The sequence below is a fragment of the Onychomys torridus genome, chromosome 18 (genome assembly GCF_903995425.1).
Source record: "Onychomys torridus chromosome 18, mOncTor1.1, whole genome shotgun sequence".
NCBI lineage: Eukaryota > Metazoa > Chordata > Mammalia > Rodentia > Cricetidae > Onychomys > Onychomys torridus.
The window spans coordinates 58,335,453-58,361,448 of NC_050460.1; the positions used below are offsets into that span (position 1 = coordinate 58,335,453).

The following is a 25,996-nucleotide window of genomic DNA, read 5'->3' on the forward strand; positions in this document are numbered from 1 at the left end:
TCTGCAATGCCCATCACAGCACAGAAAAAAAAGGAAGTCTCAAAGCCTCACCAAGCAAATGATATAAGCAATGGACATCCAGTCTAGAGAAATAACATAATGAAATGCTCCCCAGAAAGATCAACCTGGATCTGCAATCTGGGCGGTATACAATCTAGGTTCCATCACTCTATCTTTTAAACAAAATAGAACCAATCTGCCCACATTTGTCCTCTTTTTTGCATTTAGTATTACATAGTAAATACTTCCTTAAGCTAATGCACTTAGGTTTAGGCAATAGTAACAAATTCCTGATATTTCACTTTATAAATAAGATTTCAGGTACTCCATTTTATGTTTTAGTGTGTAGAACTATAACGAATCTACAATAGTTGAGTGTGCCAGATATTTTGAGTTGGTATATTGAGCAATGTTATAGTAATATTGCTCAAGTTTGGGGCATATGTTTACCTGCAAAATACATATGTTGAAAATCAATCTCCAGGATTGATGTGATAGTGCACACCTTAAATCCAGCACTCAGAAGGTAGAGGCAGCCAGATTTCTGTGAATTCAAGACTAGCCTGGTCTACAGCGAGTTCCAGGGCAGCCAGGACTATATAATGAGACCCTGCCTTTTACAAAAGGCTTGATCAATCTCCATCATGACAGTATTGGGCCTGTGAAGGTGATGAGGCTGCGACCTCCACCTACTAGCCAACTAGTGTCTCACAAGAGGCTCAGGGAGACCAGTTTGGCTCTCTTGCCAGGTGGTCCTCCTGCCACACAGAAAAACAGTATTTGTGTCTCCAAAGGATGCAGTGTTCAAGGAGGCTCCAGACTGGAAGCAGCTGCATCCCTACCAGATATCAGCAGACTTTCTGACATCTTGATTTTGAGCTTCCAGCCTCTAGAACTGTAGTAGATTTATGTGGGTATGACTTATCTAGTCCTAGGAATGGGCCCCCTTTGTCTTGTGACCTCCCCACCATATATATTTACAGCATACAATTTCTGGGTCAAAAATACATAAATTATGTCAGGTATGCATGCCTGCAATCCCAGCACTCAGATTTGCTGTACAGGAGCCTGCATGGTCATACATTCAGAGAATATGTGCCTGGGAAAGACTATGGACCTCCACACAGGGCACAGCAAGTTGTAGAGGTATGCTCTGGGCAGTGCAGGGATGTGGCTGTAGGAACTAGGGACTTCAGGAGCTGTTGGTCATACCAACTGTCCCAGATCTGAGGCCTCTCTGGTGGGTGAGCCTTCATCTCACCTGGGAATTAAGGCACAAGGCAGTAGGAAGCCTAGCCAACACAGGACACTGGCCCAGCAGAGGGCATGTTGTAGAACTCTGACCTCCAGGCACAGCATGGCTCTTAACATCTTGAAATCAGAATATCTATGATTACCTCTATGGGACCTTTCTTTACAAGAGCCACAAAATCAGGCTCTTTAACACCCCCTCCAAGAAGAAGTGGAAAGCTCACTGGGTCCCTTCCCTCCCCAAGGGTATATAAATATTCTACCCCAGTAATTGCTGGGGTGGGTTGGGAGGTATACAGAGAAAGTCTTCAGTGGTATATAGCTGCCTGCCCGTAATTTCCCCTTGCTTCTGTAAGTAACATTTTATCTGTGCTGTTGTATGTAATTCCAAACTCATTAGTTCACCAAGGTACAACTGTATCAAATCATTCCTTTGGTCTGTCATTGCCCTGGGATCTGGGATGAATAGAAATAAACTCTTCAGAAAAAGTCCCATGACATGATGAGATGGTTTTGTTCCTTCTTGATGTACAGCCATACCAGGCACCCTGACTAATATAACTCGTTCTCTGCAAAGCCCTCTCTCACCTTGACCAACTCTTAACTCTGCTGGCCAGCTCTGCCTGGCCCAGCAAAGGCCAATCCAAGAAGTTCTCTGAGGGACTGGTAAGGTCCTAAAGTGGGGGTGTAAGCCAGGACTGAGGAACAGAGGGGGTGGCTTGGAGACCGGTTGAGTGGGAGAAATGTTGTGGAGAGCAGTGATTCCCCAAGTACTAAGCCTCCAGTCAGTTGCTCTGTGACTCTACCACTACCTGCGTACAAGGCCTAGCTGCAGACTTGTCCCCACTGTCTGTGCACTGAGCCCCTTTACTGCTGCAGGGCCCTTTCTAACCCTCTTCAGGGAGCTCTCATGGGGCTTCAGCTGAACATGCAAGTCTGGGCTGCAGTGAGCCTGGAGAGGAGGCACGAAGGAATAGAGAAGGTGACCTGTACCCTTACCTCGCTCACTGTCATTTGCTTTCCAGAACTAATATTGTCCATCCAAAGTTGCAGTGAGGGGCAGAAACCTCTCTTTACAGTCATGTACCCAACCAGAAAGCACTAGCTAGCCATGTCATCAGAAAGCAATATGGATGCTAATGAACAATCCAAAATAAATAATTCTTTTAACCATAGTATCAGAAAGCACCCGCCCTTTCTACTATCCATATCACCAGGACACATTATGGATGATAATGCACAAAAGAAACAATTCTTCCTGCCACAGTATCAGAAAACAGAAAAGGGGACTAAAACCCCAATGGCGGCCATCAGTATCCCAGCACAGCTGCTGTTCTCCATTCCCTAGACCTGGGCTTGCCTCATGATTCCTGGTTGCTCAGGCCAACTCCAGGAGAGGGGTTCCAGCCTTTGGGGTGACCTGAGGGTGTACAAGCATAACTGGCAACTCTCCAAAGTATATACAGAACCTCAGGGCCCAGCAGAATGGAGCAGGACAGAACAATGAACAGACACACTGCCAACACGTGTGTTCCCCAATGGTGACCCTGGCTTTGCTTCCACCATGCCTGATGAATAAACAGACAGACAGAGGGGCTTTAGGGCTACTCACCTTCCCCCATAGGCAGGCTCTATGGTTCAAAGCAGGTCCATAGATCCAAATGCTGAAGCGCACTGTCGCTCAGAGCACCATCCACCCAAAATGGAGGTCTCTGGCAGGGCTGGCTTATCTGGAGCTCACCTACCTGAAAGAGAAACACAGGGGAGTATGAGCTCTGGGCTCCAAGGCCTTGACCTCAGGACTGGGCGCTTAGCAGCCTTTCTCCTTCCCATTCAACAGAGCAACAAATGGCTCTGAAATGTCACATCTAAGGCCTATGTGAGAAGGATGTGTACCAGCAGAGATGACTTTAGGGATGATGTCTGAACAGCCCAATAGAGGCAAAGGAACATGAAGAAGGTGTCCATTTCCCAACAGGCATCCCAGAGGAGGTCCTATGAGGAATCTGTATGATTGGTCTGCTTATAATATTTAGCATATATCTTCTATTTATACTATTTAGTATATACATCATCTACATACAATATCCAGCATATATATCTGCATAGGCACTAAATTTTAAATGACAGCTATTAGATTACACACTAAGTGCACTGCTGGTTTGCTATGTTCACAGTCCACAAATGTAATCTTACCAATCTCTTCAACTTCCCCTTGCAGCAAGCCTACCGGAGCCACCTTCTGCACTGGCTAGTCTTCTCCAGCCTCATGGTAGCCTCAGCCTGTGCTTCTGACTTCTCACTTTCTGAATTCAGGTTTGGTGCCAACACTAGGCATCAATTTCGAGTCACAAGCATTCACCTCACCATTGCCCTCCCTGCCCTTTGTTATACATTCTGTGGGCACATACCCATGGCGTTCCCAGGTGATGGGTAGGGACGGACATCTAAAAGGCTTACATACGACAGCATCCTATGCTTGAACCTGTGAGGTCAATGTGCCAAGAGTGATCACTACCCAGGCTGTGTCTGCCTTTCCCAGAGCTGTCCAGATAATCAGTTTCGGGAGGCTGTCTCAAGCAGGTGTGTGTTACTCACCCAGAGCATAAAGTCCCAAGCCAAATAAAAAGAAAATACTGGTGCAATGGGATTCCATGCCAGCCAAGGTTGAAAGAAGCCTACCCCGCCCTTCACAGGTTCTATACCTGGGACAGCTGCTGCACAAACATGGCATTGAGCTTTGAGTGCCACGGTGTGGAGCTGGGCCCTTCAAGTCAGTGTGTGGGATACCAAGGTCACTTAATTTATAAGTAGCATATGAACTAAGGCAATGCTTAAAAAAAGTTAAACAAGGGGGTAGGGAGATGCCTCAGCTGGTAAAGTGTCTGCTTTACAAGTACAAAGACATGAGTTTAACCCTAAGCACCTATGTATAGAGCAAATGCAGTGGCACACACTTAAAATCCCAGAGCTGGGGAAGCAGAAGCAGAAGCAGCTCCTGGGGATTGTTGACCAGCTCATCTAGCAAGACTGGTAAGTTCTAGTGAAAGACTGTCTCAAAAAGTAGGGTGGAGAGCAATTGAGGAACATACTTAATATCAAGTTCTGACAACTGCGTGCACATATACAGGTACTTGTACACACTATGAACACACACACACACACACACACACACACACACACACTCTAAACAAATAAGAGTTGGGTATGGTATTTTCCACCTGTAATTCCAGCACTGGGGAAGCTGGAGCAGGACAATCACAAATTCAAGGCCAGCCTACAACACATAGTGAGACCTTCATTCAAAAATCCAAGGGCAGCCAGGCAGCGGTGGCACACGCCTTTAATTCTAGCACTTGGGAGGCAAAGCCAGCCTGGTCTATAAAGCGCCAGCCTGGTCTACAGAGCGAGATCCAGGACAGGCACCAAAATTACATGGAGAAACCCTGTCTCAAAAAACAAAACAAAAATCCAAGGGCTAGAGCAATGGTGGAGTATTTGCCTAGCATTCACAGAACCCTGGGTTTGATCTCCAATACCATACACGGGGCTGGGGGTTAGGAACCAAAGCTATTAACTATTTCCACATTAGCCTGTATTCATCTTTAGCCTCTTCCACCCTCAGAGGCACACGCATATAACACTGGTGATTAAAAGGGCACAGCCCTGTATGTACCCACGCAGAGAGGCAGCTGGAGCTGGGGAAGCAGGACCGGAAGCTGCAAGTGGGTGGATGAGGCCGTGCAGGGAAGGGAAGTGGAGCTGAAGCCGTGAGCGGTGGCCACACAGCCCTGCTCAGGTGGCATGCTCAGGTGTGCTGCAGTACCGATGACAGTCACGTCCCAGGGGTCACAGTGAGGCCTCTGGGAGAGAATACAGCCCAGTCAGCCCTAGGGCCTCTTGTCACTGGCTGCCACCCCCACGAGAAGGCCTTGAGACTCTCTCTAAAAGTGACTCATTAAGGCTCTGGGCTTAGTGACATGCATCCTGAAGATAGTAACGTGGTAAAATTAAAATAAGGCCGTCAAGGAGAAAGCCAGTAAACAGCAGGACCCCCCAGCTCCATGTCCAAGGCCCTCAGAATTCTAGAAGCAAGGGCCATGTTCTTAAGTCAGAATTGAGAATGCTGTCAATCAGTGAAGCAAGAAACAGCCATGAAGATGCTGTCTTGGGGTCACCATGTGCTGAAGAACAAGGGAACCTGCAGCAGAAAGGAGGGGAGCACTGTGGGCTTCTGGCCGCAGCACACAGCCCAGAAGAGAGGCCACAAGTGGAGACAGATGGCTTCAGGGCCGAAGCACCAACTCCCGGGCCTCCAGCCAGGGTGTGGAGTGCGTGAGAATAGAACCACCAGCCACAGAACAAAGATGCTTCAGAGGAGCTAGGGAGGAGGATGGCACTGGGAGCTGTTAGGAAAGTAAATGAAGGACGGAGGGGCAGAATGGAGTTTATCTCAGAAACAAAGGAACTCAACAGCGGAAGGCACCTGTGTTAGTCTCCTCTCTGGGTCTTCATTTTGTTTGTCTTTTAAAGATTTATTTTATGTGTCTGAGAGTTTTCCCTGCATGTAGTACGTGCATCACATGCATGCACTATCTGCAGAGGCCAGAAGAGGACATTAGATCCCCTAGAACTGAAGTTACAGATGGTTGTGGGCCACAGGTGCTGGGAATTGAACCAGAGTCTTCTACATGAGCAACACGTGCTCTTCACCTTTGCTAAGTCACCTCTCCAGCCCCGTGTGGTGGAGGTGTTTCTTAAGCTACATTTTGCTGTCCAGCAGGATGCTTCTGGATGGAAATGTTCGGTGAGCCCTGTGTTCTACAGCACATGTCTCCGTCAGATGTCCAGCACTGCTAGTGCACACAGCATGATCATTTAGGGTACAGAGGAGACTGGTACAGAGTATCCCTCGGGGTAAATGACCTACTCAAAAGGAAGCTCATTAAACTTGGGAGAAGAAACAAAGCTTTTGCTGATGGCAAAATCCCACCCACAGGGCAGCACTGCAGGGCGCACTGTGGAAGGACGGGTCTCAGGAACGCTGGGGTGGAGCTGTGGCCCAGCTGTTAAAGAGCACTTATTGTTCAAGCAGAGGACCCAGGGTTTCATTCCAAGCACCCCATGGGTTCCAGGGGGATCTGCATGCTGTCTGCTGAGCTCCTCAGGCACCGGGCATGGACGTGGTGCACAGGCATCTATGCAAACAAAGTGCTAGTGCACAAAGTTTTTGAAATCTAAAAATGGGCGTGGGGGTGGGGATCCAAACAGACCACAGAGACAGACCTAAACAGGACACTGTGAAACAAGGATAAACTCTAAAAGACACAAAAGAAAGCAGCAGCATTAGCCTGGAAACAGCCGTAGCAAGAGGCAAAGGAGAACCAGGCAAACTGAACCTACAAAAAGACTGCCGAGCCTTCAAAGAGGAGAAGACTGAGCAAGGCAAAAATGACCAGGAAGAAACTGAGTGACTCAGAGCATAGGTCAAAAATCATCCCAGAAATATATAGTGGAGTTCCCAAGAAAGAAAAGCAAAACTATGACCGTGAGGCTGGGGATGGCTCAGTGGTGACAGAGTACTCAAGGCTCTGCCGGAGGATTCAAGTTCAGTTCCCAGTACCTCCATAGGGTGTCTCACAACTGCCTGTAACTTTAACTCCAGGGGATCCCAGGCCCTCTTCTGGGCTCCACAGCATCTGCACACATGTGACAGACACTCACACATATGCACAGAAATAAAAGCAAAATCAATCTCTAAAAATAAAAATAAAAATAAAAACTACCTATGAACATTATCAGGTAGAGACTGGGTTAAAAATGTTCTTCATATACCCCAGCATACTGATCCAGGGGTGGTAATGACACAGAAGAGTCCCTGGAACTCCAGGTAAAAGGACCAACTCCTCTGCATAGGGAGGAAGCCAGACAGCAACAGACAGACGGTCAAGTACAGAGCAGCACAGGGCAGCGACTCCCCAAACCCCAGGAGAACCAATTTCCTAGAAAGGTTGAGGGCAGATACAAAAGTAAATCTAGAGAACTAAAACATAACCCTTCTTAAAAGGATTATAAAAAGGGAAAAATATAGACAACAAACCACATTTTTACACAATAAAGATACACAATAAAGAGGACACCGTATACATAAGTACAGGATTAGTTCTGGGGGCTGGGATAGCCCTTCAATTAATCAATTGCATCAGAAGACACATGTATGGTCTCACTGCCTAGTCAAAGTTCCAGGTCAGGTCAGCACAGCTGTGCTCTGTATCGGAGACACAAAGACTACAAAATAAAAGCTAACCACAGGAGCACTCAGAAGCCTATCAGGCAGGGGCACAGGGAAGGGGGAGGGCTGGAATGTGGACTCCAAGCCTGAGTGAGACCAGCAGGTACTTACTTCCTCACCAAAGGACTCAACTCCCAGTGAAGCTGATGAATACACAAGAACCAGGCAACTCAGTGCCAGCTATATGAAGCAAGGGAAGACGTATAAACACAGGGCCAAAGCAAGTGCCTTCATATCCACCATCAGCCCTGGCAATAGTGGGTCAGTAGTGAGCAGATGAGGGCACTGGCAGCACAGAGAAGACACCAGGACAGCACATCAGACTGTGGGGACAGCAAACCCATCTTCTTAACAGATTTGAAATGTCCACCTAAAATCCAACTTACTGGAGGTCACGGAGAACAATCCCAGAACGTTTTATATGACAGAAAAGGGACAGAGGGCAGTGGTATCTGGTCATGATGTGCTAAGATCAGAAATAACTTTACCAAAAGTCACCTTACACCATAGTAGGAACCTTTAGGAAAAGGTTCATTAAATTGGTCCCCAATCGAAAGCAGTGTGACCCACAGTGTCATTCCTCCTATGTTACTAAGGCTCAAAGAAGCCTGGAGACCCAGCCCCTGTAGAGCTAGATAGACAAGGAAAGTCCAGGAAGCCAGCTCTGCTGTCCCTCCTTTCTGTTCACAAAGGGAATGTCATTGGGGAGAGGCAGAAGTCAAGTGATAAATGTAGTTCTCTCGATCCGCCCCCCCCCCCCCCCCGGGACCCGCTAGGAACAGCAGCAGCCATTCTGATGTCTGGTTGATCAGGCCACCATAGACATTATCAGTCTCAAAGGTTGAAGACTCTAAGCATGTCACATTTCCCTTGGGGACAGGGCAGCTACAACTAACACGGTCATGCACACAGGCAATGCTCATGTTCCCACGTGTGTGGGCACAAAAGTAGCATACCATGTCATCCAGGCTCTTTGTGAGTACATAGGCTGTGCCATGAGGAATGAACCAATCAGGACACGGCACATCCACCTGCCCTTGGCAAGGGTTTCTTCCATTTCCCTGACTCTCAGGTGCCAGGACAGCCACTATGTCTTGATGAGAGGTCATCTGGCAGTGACTCCAGGTTATCTAAAACTGGTTAAGGAGAACAATGGTGCCAGAAAGCTGAAATGTGGGCTCTCCCACACACACGGCTTCCTAGAAACGAAGGTGTGGCTCTCTTCATAAAGAAGGTCCAGGCCAGTGCCACACAACTCTAGAGTCCCAAGTAAAAAGACAGTAAGAACTAATCAAAGCACGCCTTTGAGTAACAGATGTATAAACTCAAATGCAACCCTCTTGCTACAGATCTGTGCAAAGAGGGAGGACACAGCCATGGTCTGTCTCATGTTGCCTTTCCTGGTCTAACATCCAGAATAGTTGCAGTCCCTTGAGTATGAGGGGAGGAAGCTGGCCTGCTTTTGCAGCTCTGCTGTGTGCGGGTGGATTGCCTATGTCCCACTCAGAGAAACAGAACTGCCAGGACTTCTGGCCCCTGGTTCTGCCCTCAGCCTCCATGCTGGCTATTCTAGCACATGGCCATATGCCTGGGCTCTGGAAGTGTCCGCCCAGGCTTAGCGGCAAGCCAAGCATGAGTACCTCCCTTTGGTCAGCCCTTGCTCCCTGCAGCCCATCCAGCCAATCAGTAAATGGCCAGAGCTAGGCAACTCTCCTGAACACACTGAGAAACCAGTAGAGAGGAGTCTACATAGAAAGGAGGCATGTGGGCAAGAGGCTACTTGCAACTCCAGCTCTCTGAGGTTCAGTGGCCATCACAATGGCAATCAACTTGGCCTCTGCTAGCTTCATTGTGAAAAACTCTACTGTTTTCAGCTTTAAAATTTATGTTTTTATCTTTCACAGAAAAGTCCACAACTGTTGCTGACATTAAAGAAAAATGTTGCATACGATTCCCAGTTGTCTGATTTCCTTCCTCAAGGATCACAGTGTGACGGGAGTGGAAGCTTGGCTGGCCATGGCTTGGCCCTTGGTCTCCACTTGCTGGATAGAGATTGTCCCTTGGTCCACCACACGCTGAGAGGCTAGCATTTTGAGGTGGCCCGCAAGATTGCCCACATGAACACTAAAGGGGCTGTTTTTGTGAAGCTCGATTTGGCCACATTAGTTTCTTTTCCTGCTCCTGTCAATGGCCTGTCACTGAAGAGAATCCCAGAACCATGGCTCACCTTGGAACATGGTATCATTGTAAAATGCAAAGTGGACTCTTCAAAGCTAGCATCCTTTCACCATGGCACTTAGAAGCCTGTGTACTAAAGCACTCAGGGTGAAAACTGATAGTCTAGAGAGTTCTGCTACTTCTATATCACTTTGAGGAAGACTTTTGATGATCAATCCCATCATGTGTTTAATACATATAAGCACGCGCGCGCGCGCGCGCACACACACACACACACACACACACACACACACACATCTCAGCTGTGTTGGTAAATTTATGGAACTAGAAAATAGAACCTCTCAAAGTGTTCCAACTTTACCATTTTCCATAGCCTTGCAGGTCACGGACCTGAGGACAAGGAAAACAGACTGGGGGGGTGGGCCACTTCCTTCCTCACCAGGAAAGCGGAACTTACGTCTCACCATACTTCTTCCAGCTGTGTGTGTGACCTGTGGTCCATGGTAGGGCTTGCAGGGCCAAACAAACATCAGACTCCACAGGTATCCAGGCATGGTGACACAGACACCATTACCCAGTGGGATGAGACCAAAGGGCTGCAGTGGACACACCCTCAGCACCACCATTGCACAAGATCATAGTGCCCAGGAAGGCCCCTGGGCACATTGGGATTACAGTGATAGGGCAAAGAGTGTGAGGACTTCCGGGGGACCATGGAAGATCTACCACAACCTGGCAAGCCTTGGGACACGGCCACAGCCTCAGTGAGGCAGAGACGGTCCTCAGAGCAGCCTAGCTGCAAAGAAGCCCTCAGAAGACCTTTAAATGGTGCCAGGAAAGAGGAACAAGCCAGTAGGGAAGAATGGACTCCAGAGATGCAGGCTGAGGAACCAGCTGCCACTGCTGAGCTGGGTGGGAATGCCCACACTGGGGCAGTGTAGAGGGGCTGTTGCTGAGCTGGGCGGCTGCCTGGGCCAGGAGGAAGGAGAAAAAGGCATGAGCGGCTTATTTGTACACAATAGGGACCAAGCAGATGGTGACTCCACTCTTTTGATTCCTCTCCCATTGGGGGAGAGCCTAATTGTGAAATATGTTCAGCACCGTGTTAGCGTATGTCATTATTTTGTCAAATACTCAACTACTGATAACTATCCTCTCTCATTAAGAATATGTCTTTCAAAATAACAAAGGACAAGTAGTGTATTAGAGAAGAGTTGCCCCCATTCCACGACTTGGGCCAGGACAAACTGAGCCAGCCCTTGGTTGTCTAGGGTTGCTCTTTACTCCCTCTAATTCAGGAAACTGTTGAGAGCATAGCCCCTCAGTCTCCCCAAAAGTCCATTCCAACACATGGACACACGCAATTTCCCGATGGTGCAGCCTCCTTGGCATCATATTCTGTAAGACTCACTTAAGACTCCTGTCCTCACTCTGCTCCCTCTAAAGCACTGGTTCTCAACCTTCCTAATGATGGGACCCTTTAATACAGTTCCTTATGTTGTAGTGACCCCCAACCATACAATTATTTCCATTGCTATTTCATAAATGTAATTTGCTACCATTATGAACTGTAATGTAAATATCTGTGTTTTCTGATGGTCTTAGACAACCCCTATGAAAAGTTCATTTGACACGCCCCAAATGGGTCACAATACACAAGTTGAGAACCATTGCTCTAAATGAATTTGCTGTTCATAGGTTGAGGTTCTGTTTTTATATACAATGACATCAATACATAGCATGGTGCCATTGGAGGCTTCTGTAAAACTGTGTGTTCAAGAACAGAGGGGGACTCTTAGCTCTTACATACAGAAGAGGGAGCCAGAACACCTTCAGGGAGTCAGTACACACAGGACTCAGGCCTGCAGAATCCAGATGTGTCACCTTGGTATATACATCTGCACAGATGCTGTAGTATGGCTATGGGTGTGATAAGTGGTCACTGTCTCAGCACAGACCATATCTAAATCAGGGAAGAGGCAAAACAAGATATAGGTCACAGGGTCTCCATGTGGGCCCTGGAAAGATCAGGTGAAGGTGGCCTCCCGTTGCCCAGGGCTCAGGACAATGCCTCCTCGGGCTACAGTCTCACAGTCTCTGAGACAAATGACTTCTTGGAACACTAGGGAGACATGAACAAAGGTGCAGAGATGGGGGGGCAGATAGGCTATAGCTGTAAATTTGGCAGACAAGCACTAAGCTGTTGTCAATTGCCACAATCTGGTGAGACAGGGTCTGAAGCGCCCTGGGGCACCACCTTCTAGTTTGTAGAATGTTAGGGAAAACAGACTTCCCCTTTTGTTAAGTGTGGCAAATATAATGGCTTCTGGGACAGGCAGGAGGGTAGATTCCACACAGCAGAGGCCTAGGGACCTGAGCTGACCAGAGCATCAGCAGGAGGTATCAAACCAACATGAACTTTCTGGAATTTGATTCTTTCCACACCTGGGTTTTCAGTGAGGAAGCCAGTGACGTAAGATGCACACGTAGCTTCAAGGCTGCTCACTACGCAGAACTAGCTGAGGCTTTTAGCACATAAGGGTTGAAAGTATATGTGAAAAGTCCAGAGATGATCTAAAACATGGGAGCCACGTGACAGGCTGGCGAGAAGGGGAACCATGGGGAAGAGCAGCAGTAGGAAGCTCATTGCTGAGCCAGGAGCAGAGATGGTCACTTAGGTGCAACTCAGGAGTCTGAGTAAAGGTATGTGCCTTCTCCTTTCTCCTCAGGCACCCCAAAATGTTTTTAATCTCAGAATGTGAAGACCCATAACCTCATCTCATGCCCCTTTATCCCAGAGTCTAGCCTCAGGCTTGTAGAAAAAAAAAGTTGGGGGCTGGATGAACACAGGCAGACACATTTCTTGGCTCTGGCAACCATGGCACATTTAGAATCAAGAAAAGCTGGCCACACAGTCTGACAATAAAGCTGTTTCCATTCCAGCTTGCAGAGGGGCTCCTCCATTATCAGGGATGTTTACCCAGCTATGCCTGGGTGGGAATCTCATTAGGACCATAAGTACAGGAAGTGAATGCGCTTGTGGGGCATTTGGGTACCTGGTGGCAGTGAGGAGTACTGGGGGACATAGGAGAGGTCAGCAAGCACAAGGCTGCACACCCAAACACGTGTGTGATCGGAGACGAGTGACGAGCCTGGCCATGAGAATCTTAGGGAGTCGGCCCAGGGTCTCAAGAGCTGCTCCCTATGAGCTGTGAACAGGGACTGGCCTCTTGTAACACAACATGATTTCTGGCAGAAGCCCTTAAGAATGCATCTTAGAAATGTACTTTCACTGAGTGAACTTTCCTCCTGCTTACTTCAGGGACAAGACCAGTTTAGAGTTCGGGAAAGAGAGGAGGCCAGGGCAAGAACAAAACGAACAAAACACACTGTGCCTTTCTGAAGAAAGGGTTCTGCTTCAGAAATGTGGAAAACTCAAATCTACTGAGACGTAGCTTCAGGCATGTTCGCTCTGACCACGAGCTGATGGGCAGAACACACTAGGGACTCTACACAGAGAATTACATAGCTGTAGCTCAGATCCATGCCCTGTGCATGGGGGTTCTAGCCCCATCCTCTCCAAAGAAGGCTGGCTGCTGTAGTCTGGGTGCTGTGGTCAACAGAACTTCCATACAGAGCAACTTCAGAAAGACACACTCATAATCTGGATGCTCCCCCTTGATGAAGCCCACACTATGAAAATATGGCACCCTTGAATATGTAAAATCAGTGCCACTAGGTGGCAGCAGAGCACCATGGCCTGATCAAGCACAGCGTGTCTTCTGCCTTTCCTCAAAGACAAAACTGTATCCTGGGCTTTGGCTGTAGCCCAACTCCGAGCCCTCCCAGAACCTGCTTCAATAATTCTAATACTAACAGGAATCACCCACACTTGCTCACATCATTGTCCACAGCTTATTTCTAGCTCCCAAGGCAGCAGTGAACTATCCTACAAAACTGAAACTACTTTCTTCCAGGCTAGTCTAGAAAGTGTGTGCTGGCCTGACCCTAAACTCATCGAGACAGTGTGACTTCAGTCAGTGACCACTGCCTGTTATTACTTTCCCGGATCAGCAACACCATTCTGTGGCACAGTTCACTTTCAGAGGCTTCTGCACTGTGTGCAGCATCAAGGCCCACTCTTGCTACAAACAGGGTTGAACTCCTGAATGCCAGTTTGGGGTGGAGAGTTCCAAGGCATCAAAGGTCAAATGGCAAAAATAGAACGTGGAGTGAGAGGGTACAATGCTCTGATAGTCAGCCCTGCCTGGGTCAGCAGGGTGTGCTGGCCCACAGCCCTGTGGCCATGGTGCCCTCAAGGATAAGATACACATGACAATGCATGCTGGCAATGGATGTTATCAACTCTGTAAAGAAGAATCAGGGGTTCTTGTCCAGGCTGTAAACTGCCCACTGAGCAGAGCCACGATTGAAAGGGAGGCTGGGTTCTGTAGAAGACCTCCAGCCTTACAATGTGTACGATGCTTTCTCCCAATCCTTCTCTGAGGGGCCCAAAGCAGCGTGCAGAAATCAGTAAATGCAGGCCTTCAGAGACTACTAGATACTGAGCCCAGCTCTGCCCATTTCAGGGGACCCCAATTAAAGTGACAAATGGAACCTTGGCCCCAGTCAGCTTCACAAGGGCCATTGTGCTGTCAAGTGACAAGCTGGACAATTTCACCCATTACTAATCACAAAACGGGTGGAGATACTTGGCAGGTGCCAGAACCATCACTCTGGCTTCCTCCCTCATCTTGGAAAGGCAAAAGGTCGGGCAGGATCTCTGAGAACCACCCTCACCCAGACAAATAGCATCTGGGAAGATTGTGGAGTCAGTCTGCTGACAAGGACCTAAGGTCACAAAGCAGTTTAACCCCTTGACAACCCCATTCTATTTCTACTTACATGGATGGACAGGCCAATGACATACCCACGCCCTCCACCAACCAAGTGCTAGCCCTGTTGGTAGTGCTGAGATGTAGATCACAGATGTGATCTCTGTATTGTGCCAGCATGAGAGATGTACCGCATGGAGCAGCCTTCTCGGCCCATCAATGAGCAACATCCAGAAGAGTTTCTCTTCATGGGAAAGCTGCAACACACAATGGCCGCCTCCCTCAGAGCCAAGGGAGCTCTACCTTTTTGCTCTATCACAAGACAGTGTTCAAGAACTCTGGTTGCTTTTGTTATTTTAATAGACCTTTTCCTTTTCTTTCTTTCTTTTTTTTTTTTTGTTGTTGTTTTTGTTTTGTTTTGTTTCTGGGTTTTTTGTTTTGTTTTGTTTTGTTTTGTTTTGTTTTTTGAGACAGGGCCCTAGCTATCCTGAAATTGTAGACCAGGCTGACTTCGAACTCAGAGGTCCACCTGCCTCTGCCTCCCTCCCGAGTACTGAGATTAAAGCTGTGCACCATCACCATCTGTTGTTTTAATAGACTTTGAAAGGTTAGTTTTAGGCTCACAAGCACCTGATTGCCCATGTATCCCTCATACTCTCACAGTGCCTCCATTAGCAACATCTCCCACCAGAGCACACTTGTTATAACTGTTACACCAGGCAGGAAACATTGCTCTCATTTAAAAATACAGTTTACATCAGGGTTTATGCTTGTTGTATAGTAACTCCAGGCAAAGGTATGATGACGTGTGCCCACTATTACAGTATCACACAAACTACTTTCACTGCACTAAAAACCCCTCTATAATCTGCCCATGCAGCGTTCCCAACCCTCAACCCCTTGGCAATCACCCATCTTTGTTCTGACTCTGTCGTTACACTTTTTCTAAAGCATCATGCAGTTGGAATCACAGGGTCTATGGCCTATTCTAATCAGCTTTCACTCGATAATAACTATTGATGATTTTTCCATGTCTTTTCACAGTAGCTTGTTTCTCTTTAGTACTGAATATTGTATTGTCTGAATGTACCACCGTTTACCTATGCTTTCACCCATTGAAGCAGACCTCGTATCCAAATTTTTGGCAATTATGAATGAAGTTGCTGTAAACATCCACGGACAGATTTCTGTGTGGGCATAAGTTTTCAACAAATTTGGGTAGATATCAAGGAGCAAATTTGTGGGATCATAACATATGAGAATGTGTCATTTGAAAGAAACTGATAAAATCTTCACAAATGACTGTAACATTACCCCCTCCCTTGGAGGAGGGAGGGGGGATGGACGGAGGGACAGAGGGAGGGGAGAGGGAGAAAGGGGGGAGGGAAGGAGGGTATGAATTCTCATTGCTCCCCATTTGTGCTAGCATGTGGTACTGTCAATGCTCTGTACTCTGGCCATTCTGGAAGTTACATCATGATTGCTTGTTTGAAATCACATTTCTCCAATGACACATGATGTGGGAACTCTCATCTATTTGTTACATACGCATCCTTTCTAGTGAAGTATCTGAATTTAAGAGGTTATCTGTTTTATATAACAGTCCTGTAACATATATCTTCTGTAAATGTTTCCCATTCTGGGGCTTGTTTCTTGACTCTCTTAACAATATCATATTCTATAAAGCAGAAAATTTAACAAAATTTACCTCTTCTTTCCTTTATAACATCCCATCAGAAACAAAACAAAAACAGAAGCCATCTTGATTTTCTTCTATATTTTCTAGTTTAGTTTTGTGTTTTACATTTAGGTCTGTGGTCTTGAGTTAATGCTTGTCTGTCTTTTCTTTTCTTTTCTTTTTTTTTTTTTTTTTTTTTTTTTGGCATGTGGATTCCAGTTGTTCCAGCTGTTGTGTTTCCTAAGCTTCTTCACCAAAGACCAGACTATATTTAAGTGACCTACAGCTGAGATCTCAGTTATTAACTTGTCTATTCCTTTACCATTACAACACTATCATGATTACCGTAGTTTAAAAGTTTTAAATTACATTTTTATTTATTTGGGTGTGTGCAAATGTGTGCACATTCATACCAAGGCACAGATGTGGAGTTCAGACAACTTGTGAGAATTAGTTCTGTCTTTCCGCCATGTGGGTCCTGAAGATCCATCTCTGGTCATCGGGCTTGGTGGCAAGTCTCTATTGAGCTATCTCATCAGCTCTTTTATGGTAGTTTTATAGTAAGTCTTAAAGTCAGTAACATCATTTTGCTGTTTTCTTCTTCCTCCATCGGGATATTCTGGGTCCATTGTTTTTCCAAATAAACTTTAGAATCACTTTATCAATGTCTAAAATATAACCGATAAGTATGTTTATTTGTATTGTGGGGACTCTACATCAAGTTATGACAAAGTGACATCTTCACAATATTGAATCTAATCCTCGAATATGGAATATCTCTCCATGATCTATCGTTTTCCTTTGATTCATTTGTCAGTTTTTTCTAATAGTTTGCCTCATATATTTTGTATGTCATGTGTATATGTGTTGTTTTGCCTAAGTATTGGGGGGAGGGGTGCTAATGTGGCATTGTGTGCTAATTTTAATTCTGCTTGTTCACTACTAGTATATGGTATATAGCTTATTTTTGTATATGGTCTTATATCTTGAAACTTTGCTGTAATGACCTACTAACTTTGTGAATTTTATGTAGTTTTTGCCTACTTCTTTTTAATCTTAAATGTCTTCCTATAGCCCAGATGTTAAAAGCTAGATAGGTTACCAGCCTAGGGCTTGACTGGGAAGTGTTGGCAGCTTTGGCAGCTTTAGGAAGTGGTGCCTACTGGGGAGAAGTCAGTTCCCTGGAGGTGTGCCCTCAAAGGTAATTGAGACCTTGTGTCTGTCTATCTCTCCCCTCTCTCATCTCCCTTCCTTCCTCTCTCTCTCTCTCTCTCTCTCTCTCTCTCTCTCTCTCTCTCTCTCTCTCTCTCCCCTCTCCCTCTCCCTCTCCCCTCCTCTATCTAACCATCTTTTCTAAGAAGTCACGTGGTTTTCAATTTTTTCTTCTACTTCATTGATTCCTATCACTGTGATTTCATTTTCATCTAGTCCCAAACAGTTTTGAACTTGGCCTTATCATTTTTCTTCTCTCTGAGGAACTTCTAACATCTCTTACAGGCAGGTAGGAAATCCAGCACAGGTGTCTGGTCTGGAACAAGAGTCACTCTGACCCCAGTGAGTCCTCTTCTGTTCCCAAGCCCTTTCCTTATTGCTTCTGACCTTCTGACCTCTTATCACTTTGCCAACCAATTCCACGGGCTCAGTGAGCTCTACTGGAAATGCTTGGAGCAGGAACTGCTTTCCAGCCAAAATCTGGAACTGTAGGATCATTAAAATAATTCTAGACAGAAATAAAACATAAAATAACATACACTACAAGAAACCATTTGCACCAGTAACCTTTCCTGTTGCTGTGATAAATTTCCTGATAAATGAGAGAACTTAAGGGAGAGTAAGGCTTATTTTGGCTGAGAATTCAAGGTACAGTCCATCATGGCAGGCAGTCCAGGTGGCTGACCACACTGAATCCTCAGTCAGGAAGCAAAGACTGATGGCTTCCAGTGTTGGCAGCTTTCTTCTTTTCCATGCAGTCTAGACCCAAGTTCAGGGAATGGTGCTGCCCACTTTTAGGGTAGGTCTTCCTGCCTCAGCTAACTAAGATAATCTCTCACAAGCATGGCCAGAGGCTAACCTAATCTGGACCATTCCTCACAGATCTGTCCAAAGGCTTGTCTCCTAGGAGATTCCAGATCCCCTTAGGTTGCTAAGTCTTATTAACTATATCACAACATTCAATATTTATATAGCTCTGCAATGAATAAAACAACTATATATCTTAGTCAAAAGTAAGAACTTAATAAAGGAAAGAACGCCTAGAAATTAACATTTAAAGTGTGACTTTCCCAAAAGGAAAATTGGCTGTGCATACAAAATATAAAACTCTTGAAGAATAACTAGCAAGGAATTTGGGGGTCCTAGAGCATGCAGCAGCACCTGCAGAAAATGGATGTTGGTTATAGTGGCATCTGAGTAGAAGGCGATGCCAAGGCCGATCCTTGCAGGACGGGGCCTGACCACAACTCTGGGTCAACAAACAGAAGTAGAACCTGGCACAGATGCATTCTGGGAGGTAGTGACCCACACCTGGGACCATGGACATGGGAGGCCCACTCTGCAGAGACCTTTCCACTCACCCTCCCACTGCTAATCCTGTGACTCAATTCCTCTCATTTTTTTGGCTCCTTGTTCTAAATGGGGACCATGAAATACCCACCTTTCAGGGCTGTGTAAAGTACTCTGTAATTTGCAAAATGTTACAATGAGGGAATGTTAGGTTTTGTTTTCCTCATATAATCCTAAAGTAAAAAACAGGAGACAAGAGAAAGGCAAGGGGCGCGCATTTGCTATCTTAGTTTCAAATGATACCAGGCTGCCACTGTCTGCTGGTATAGAGACAAGGAATGAAGGCGTGTGCGGTGCACTCTGGACACCACCTCCCAGCACCTAACCTGTCCCCATTCTGTAGATTGAGGGGTAGCCCACAGCAGCCCAAGCTCTCTCCCTTGTTGCAGTTTCTAACCACTTCAAGAGTCCCAGACACCAGTGATGAGTCACTGAACCATGTGACTCTGTCACAGTGGCACTGTGACTATATCTTTGTCAGGCCTCCCTTCATCTACTGGTTATCAGATGGGTCACGCTTTCTCTAAACAGGGTTGACACCTATCTCAAGCAAAACTATTCAGGGGCTGTTGTCCCTGACGGCATGAGGGAGGTTTTCTTGATGTCTCTTCATGCCATCCCGTCAGTTCTCTCGGTCTCCAAGGCAGAGGGAGCTGCCCACTCTACATGCAGGCAGGATAAGGGATGGGATACACTCACCTATCATAAGCATGTTGATAACTGTCTAACTGGTAACAAAAAGGGAAGTAGCAGTCTCTTCCAGCACTGCTGGCTCTACCCTGACCTGAATGCACCGTCCTGCCACACTGCCCCAGAGGCTCAACCACTCTGTATGGCTGTTGTGGTTATTCTTGGTTGTCAACTTGACTACATCTGGAAGTAACTAAAATCCAAAAATGGAGGGCACACCTGTGAGGGACTTTTGCTTAATTTGAAGTAGGAAGATCTACTTCTAATCTAGATCTCTGAGGTAGAAAGACACGCCTTTAATCTAGATCTTTTGAGCTGAGAAAACCCATCTCTAATCTTGGCCACACCTTCTGCTAGAAGCCGATATAAGGACATGGGAGAAGGAAGCTTTTGCTCTTTATCTGCTTGCTCTAGCATCACTAACAAGTCCATTCCTACACTAGCATTTAGAGCCTACTTCTTTGTGTACACCGAAGACCAGCTGAGACATCCAGCCTCGTGGACTGAACAACTACTGGATTCTTGGACCTTCCATTAGCAGATAGCTATCATAAGACTAGCTGGACCACAGCCTACAAGCTATTCTAATAAATCTTCTTTATGTATTTGTCTTATCTAGATAGACATACATGGAGAGAGAGAATTAGATTCTTTCTATAAGCTCTGTTACTCTAGAGAACCCTGACTAACACAATGGCACCAACTCCAGGGGTCCACTACTGGCTGGGCTGCCTGAAGGGTTAAGGGGTCTAAGGGATTCAGAAGGAAAGATTCTGACCTCACTGGCATCTTCTCGAAGTCCAGCTTCAAACTCCTCTTTGCTACTACCACCACCCATCCAGAATGCTTAAATTACCCACTTCCCTTGATCTACCCTGGTATCTAACCATATGCCTTTTCAAGCCCCTAGTGAGGGATGCCCTTAGGCCCTGCATGCTCAGAAGGGCACAGGCCAACACTGAGGCAGCTGTGCCAAGTTTCCAGTGTGATGGTGTCCCATGTGGCCACCATGGTGCCAGGATAAGGATGCCTGAGGCCTTGGCACAGATACTGTTGGGGGAGGAGAGGATGCAAAGTACTCCCCCACAGCACAGCTGTGTATCACCACAGAGTCAAGCAATGGGGAATCTCCTTTGTGATGGTTAAACCTTCACTGTCAGTTTGATGGGATTTAGAATCACTTAGGAGATATATGTCTGTGCATGTCTCTCAGGGTATTTTTAGGCAGGTTTAACTGAGAAGGAGGGATCTACCCTGAAAGTGGGTGGTACCATCCCACAGGCTAAGGACCTGGACTGAAGAAAAATGGAAACACGAGACAAGAAGCTGAGTGCCAGCAGTGATTTCTCCACTTCCTGACTGTGGGTGCAGTGTCATTGGCTACCTCGTGTTACCATGGGCGTGGTTTTCTGGATGTATGATGTATACTCCTTCAACAATGAGCCACATAAGTCCTTCCTTCCTTCCTTCCTTCCTTCCTTCCTTCCTTCCTTCCTTCCTTCCTTCCTTCCTCCCTCCCTCCCTCCCTCCCTCCCTCCCTCCCTCCCTCCCTCCCTTCAGTTGCATTGGTCAGGAATCTTGTCCTAGCAATGAGAAAAGTGACTAATAACACCTTTCCTGTGCAGCAGGGGTGAGCCTTCCTTACAGGCCCATCTGAGGGAGGCAATTCCTCACCTGACATCTCCTTTTCCCAGACTCAAGCTTGCACCAAACTGACAACAGACTCGCCAGCACATCTACTGAGCCTCCTCGCCAGCCTCATTTTTAATAGAATCCAGCCTTTCCTTCACTAGGGAAACATTTTTGTGAACACTTCATGAGCTCAATGTTACCCTTTCCTACTCTCACTGGGCATCATGGTCAACAGGAATCTCTGGTCCCTGATTTTAGCCTAGTAAGAAAGATTGAGTGTGTAGAAACCCCAGTCACGTTCATTAATAAGCCAATGCCCACAGACTCCAACTTTGTTTCTGCTCCCATGTGCTACCTCGAGACCTGCCTGGGGTCAGTCTCCTGCCTGGCCTACTAGGCTCTGGACATCTTTAATCTCCCAGGAAAGTATACTGTTTAGTGCACATCACATTCCACAGCCCAAGACTTGGGACACAGGAGGAGTCAACACACACCCATGGGCTAACACAGCAACAATGCAGAAACTACCATTGCTATGGCATTCCTGGTACTATTAGACAGCAGGATGAACAAGTCATGAGGAACAAGCCAGTAAGCAGAGTGCGGCTTCTGCCTCCGGGTTTCTACGCTCCTACCCTGACTTCCCGCAGTGCCGGAATGTGATCTGAGAACTTTAAGATGAAATAAGCCCTTCCCTCCCCAAGCTGCTTTTGGTCATGGAGTTTCACTGCAGCAAGAAAAGCCCATCTAAGACATCAGTGACTCTTTGTTTTCTTCATCGTGTGATTCAGCCATCCTGCCTCATCATTTTACTCCCTAAATGTTTGCTTCTTTCCCAAGTCCTTGGCTGTTTCTCTGGAGGAAGCAATGCTTCTACTTGAATCTTTTTCTCATGTGGTATACTTATAAGCCCGTCCCTTGACTGCTCTTCCTGTTGTGCATGACGCTTCTTTCCCCTGCTTTTCGTTTTCTTCAAGTATATGATGGCGCTTGGCTGTGTTCACAGTTCTGCTAAAGCCTCGATCTGCTTGTCCTGTCCTGGATCCCATGCATCTACTTTCTGTCTTCAGGGAGTGGTTCCCAGGCCCTCTCTGGAGTTACAGATGACAGGGCACACTTTTTGATGCCATGGCCCAATCACAGTCTACTTTCTCAATGTGAGTTGGCTATACACATCTGGAGCTTGCCAAAGAGCACTTCAGAGTGGAGGTTGCCCCTTTTTCTCTCCTGACCCTCCGTGCATCGGAGTTCTTACTCTTTATGGCCTTTCCGCATTCCCTACAATGCTCATAAGCATTATTTTTTTCAGTCGATTAATCTATATGCCTGGCCCTCTAATTGAAGGCACTCCTGTTCCTACTGTAGCTGCTGCTTAAATCATGTCTTTTCTGAAGGTCTTTGGATTAAAATGACAGCAGATGACAGTTCTCTGCAATCTTCCTGTTATATACATCACCAGGAGACGGGTGTGCACTATCTTTAGGCTCTAAACATCCTTCCTCAAGTACTGGTGACATTTCCAGCCTGGAGAGCCACAGAAGAACTGCACCTACTTCCCAGTCTCACTTAAGGAGGGTGCCACAAAGGCCAGGTGGGGCTGGGGACTGCTTGCCTTGATGTCTAGGCACAGAAGGGAAGCAGGAGCCCAATCATATGATAAAGCAAGGAAAAGCTGAGGGCCAGAAGCATGGCTTTGGACTGGTAACAGGTCCAAGGACCTTGTTCCTACATGTAGCTCAGGCCCAGAAGTAAACTGCACATCACTCTCGGGAGCAGAGGCTAACCCATTTAGCTACTCTGTATTTATTCAAGACTTATCCTGCAATTTCTCTGTTGCCTATAATTACCCTGTGTCACTACATAACACTTGCTGTGTAGTTAAAAGGCAATAACCATGGAAACCAAGTACTGTTCTCTAACTTGAAAAAATGTGTATAGGTGTGTGTGGGGGGGGATGGGGGGAGTATTTTAATTTCTTGGTTGTTCTCCACTTTGAGAGCAGTTAAGTTACAACCACCAACAACTGAATCAGAAGCCAGGTATGACATTCTGCCTTCTGCTGTCCTCTTCTCGGTCTCTCCTGTCCCTGCTCACATCAATCCGCTCTCTTCGCTCCGACTTGCTCACTGGTTCTTACTGATCAGAAGCTAGCCCCTACTAAAACACCACTCTGCCAGTTCCACCCTAACCAGGCAACGGTGCCAGTGCCATTGGAAAACAAAAGCTACCAAGCACATGGCATAGTCATACATAGGCCACACAGCCCAGAGGTCGCAACTCTCCTTTCTGGTCTGGTCACAGTTCCCAGACTTTCAAACTCATCCTTTACAACTGAAACTGTCTTTGAATGTGCACACTGAATTTCAGATGGAGTCCTGTGTCTTCGTGCCTCTCCGTGCTCACTTTGGGCTGATGGCCAACAGCACCCTTAGGGAAAGACTTCCTTGCTGGACCCCACTGGTACCCACAATGCCCAGCACTGGTCTCAGTGGGCTGTCTCCTCTCCCTCCTGCTTGTGTGTGGCACCTCGGATATATGTTGCTGCTCCTCCCATTTCCACAAGAAACCTAGGTTCCTTCTTCTCCCTTGTATCCTTTCCCCTGTGTAGTAAATAAAACTCTCTAAAGTAGCTTCCGCCATGCCTGCTCATTTTCATGCACTCTACTTTCACCCATTTTTAAAGAACTATTTTATTTTTTATCTTATATGTTTGTGAGTGTTTGCCGGCATGTATATCTGTGCACCACCATGGATGCAATGCCCAAGATGCTGGAAGAAGACATCAGAGTCCTTGGAACTAGAGGTCCAGGTGGCTGTGAGCTACCTTGTGGGTGCTAGATACCGAACCCTGGTATTTTGTAATAGCAGCAGGATTTCTTATCCATGGAGTCACAGCTCCAGCCCATCACCACCACCCCTGACACACTTCACTCTTGTTCCCTGAATCTAGAAAGCTGAAGACTGCTTATGACTCCCCAGACTTTTGTGCTGAGCCTGTACTCTCACCCTGGCAGGCGAGGCTGCTTGCTTGATGTGCCTCATGGCTCCTCCTCTCCCTAGACTCCCTCCAACTCAATCCCTGTTTACTCCTCTGCCTCCCTACTGGAACCTCCCAGGCCAGGGCCTGAGCCTCTCCTGTGTCTACCAATGGTCCATACTGTCGGCAGCAATATACGGATTTGCTGACCAAGCATAAGTCTACATTTCCTTTGTCTTCTCTGCCAGGCGCCTCTCAGCCTCAAGGTCTCGCCTCAGCTTTGCATCAGTGCTGATGGTCTCCCTACTATTCACCTAGAGCCTGGTGGTTCTTCAAGTCCTTTGTCATAGACATTGCTTCTCACTGTTTAGAGATCCTGTCTCACACTGAGACAGGCAGGAGAAGCCTTATGCTACTACCCCAAGTCAGTAAGTCAACAGTAGCCAAATGTGGGCTTTGTGCCAGGTTCTGGGGAGGCTTGGGGCAGATCCACTAGTGACCCTGGGGGTGAGGGAGGGGTCTGTCCCAGAGATGGCCATCCAAAGTGGACTTCACACTTGAGGGAAAGAACAACCAGATACACTCAGCAGATAAAGGAAAGGGGCGCAAGCCCCTGTTCTAGTCACATGGTTCTACCCACCACTGCTTCTCATCTGTGCCCAGGCCGAGTCTCCTAACTGGTCTCTCCTCACACCCTGGGTCTCTTGAGAGTCTATCTTCCCCAGAAGCCACAGTGACTTTGTAACAAACCATCAGCTCGGGTCTCTCTTCTGCTTACACCAAGCAATGGCTCTTACTCAGGCTGGATGATGTTGCAGGGACCCACACTCACTTCTCAGAGCTAAGCTGTCCCACGCTCACTCTCCCCTGGTCACGCTGGCCCCTGGCATTGCTCCACTCTAAACTTTCCTGCTGGCCATTTCTTCTGCATGGCTGCTCTTCATCTGCAGCTCCCTCTCTCTCACCTTGTTGAAATGTCACCTCAGGTGGGACAAGTGTGTGTGTGCACAGCTATATGTACACTCATGCATACACACACACACACAAGTGAGCACAAACATGCACAACCATGTGCATATAGACAGATATAAACATTATCACACATGCACAAAACTACACATATGCACCTTCCTATACATACATGCACAAACACAAACGTGTCTGGATGCATTCCTACACCCACATCCATGTGTGTATGTGCTCATTCATACCCATGTGAACTCACATGTACATGCACAGGCACTACTATGTGTATAAGCATATATACTTGTGTGCCTGTACATGACATGCACGCTTACACTAACACACATGTATGTACCCATTTCCTCTTGACCCCCTTCCTTTACATCCTTTCCCTTCATCTGCTGAATCTATCACTGGTTTTCTCAGATGTAAAGTCTACCCTAGACAGCCATCTAGGAACACATGCCCAGGCTGCTTACTTGTGGATATGTTCCAAGTCTGGTCAGAGCCTGGCCTAGAGCCCACTTGGGTGACTGCTGATCTGCTGACCCTGGAGCCGCCAATTCCTCCAGCCTCACGTATAATCACTCCTCAGATCAGTGCTATCCTGCAAGCTCTCGTTACCTCCACTGTTTCTAACTGATGAAGAAGACCACAAAGCAAGTAAAGAATTACCAACATTCTGTGTGGACAAGAAGTAACAGTCACCATCAACCCAGGCCACATTATTTTTAAAAGAAGCGTTTGTTTTCGCTCCGCTACAAATTACCCCTGAAGAAAAAGAAATTGAAGCGAAGCAGGCAGCCCTGACCGGCTCTGAACAGCTCCTTCTTGATGTCCCTGTGATGTGACATGGCAGAAGGGGGTTACTGGGAATTGGGTCAGAGTGGAAAAGCAAGGCAGGAACCGGAAGTCAGGACCAGTCCTAAGTTGGGATG

At 46.9% G+C, this 25,996-nt stretch overlaps 1 protein-coding gene across 12 annotated transcripts in view; it reads right to left on the bottom strand.

Moving 5' to 3' along the window:
• Pcbp3 (poly(rC) binding protein 3) overlaps window positions 1–25,996 on the bottom strand; it is a 199,599-nt gene that overhangs the window by 56,773 nt on the left and 116,830 nt on the right. For all 12 annotated transcript variants that reach the window (XM_036167315.1, XM_036167314.1, XM_036167309.1 and 9 more), the window contains one exon: window positions 2,864–2,996. In XM_036167315.1, the coding sequence (XP_036023208.1) occupies window positions 2,864–2,873 (10 nt within the window). In that variant the 5' untranslated portion in view covers window positions 2,874–2,996. The remainder of the gene's footprint in view (window positions 1–2,863; window positions 2,997–25,996) is intronic.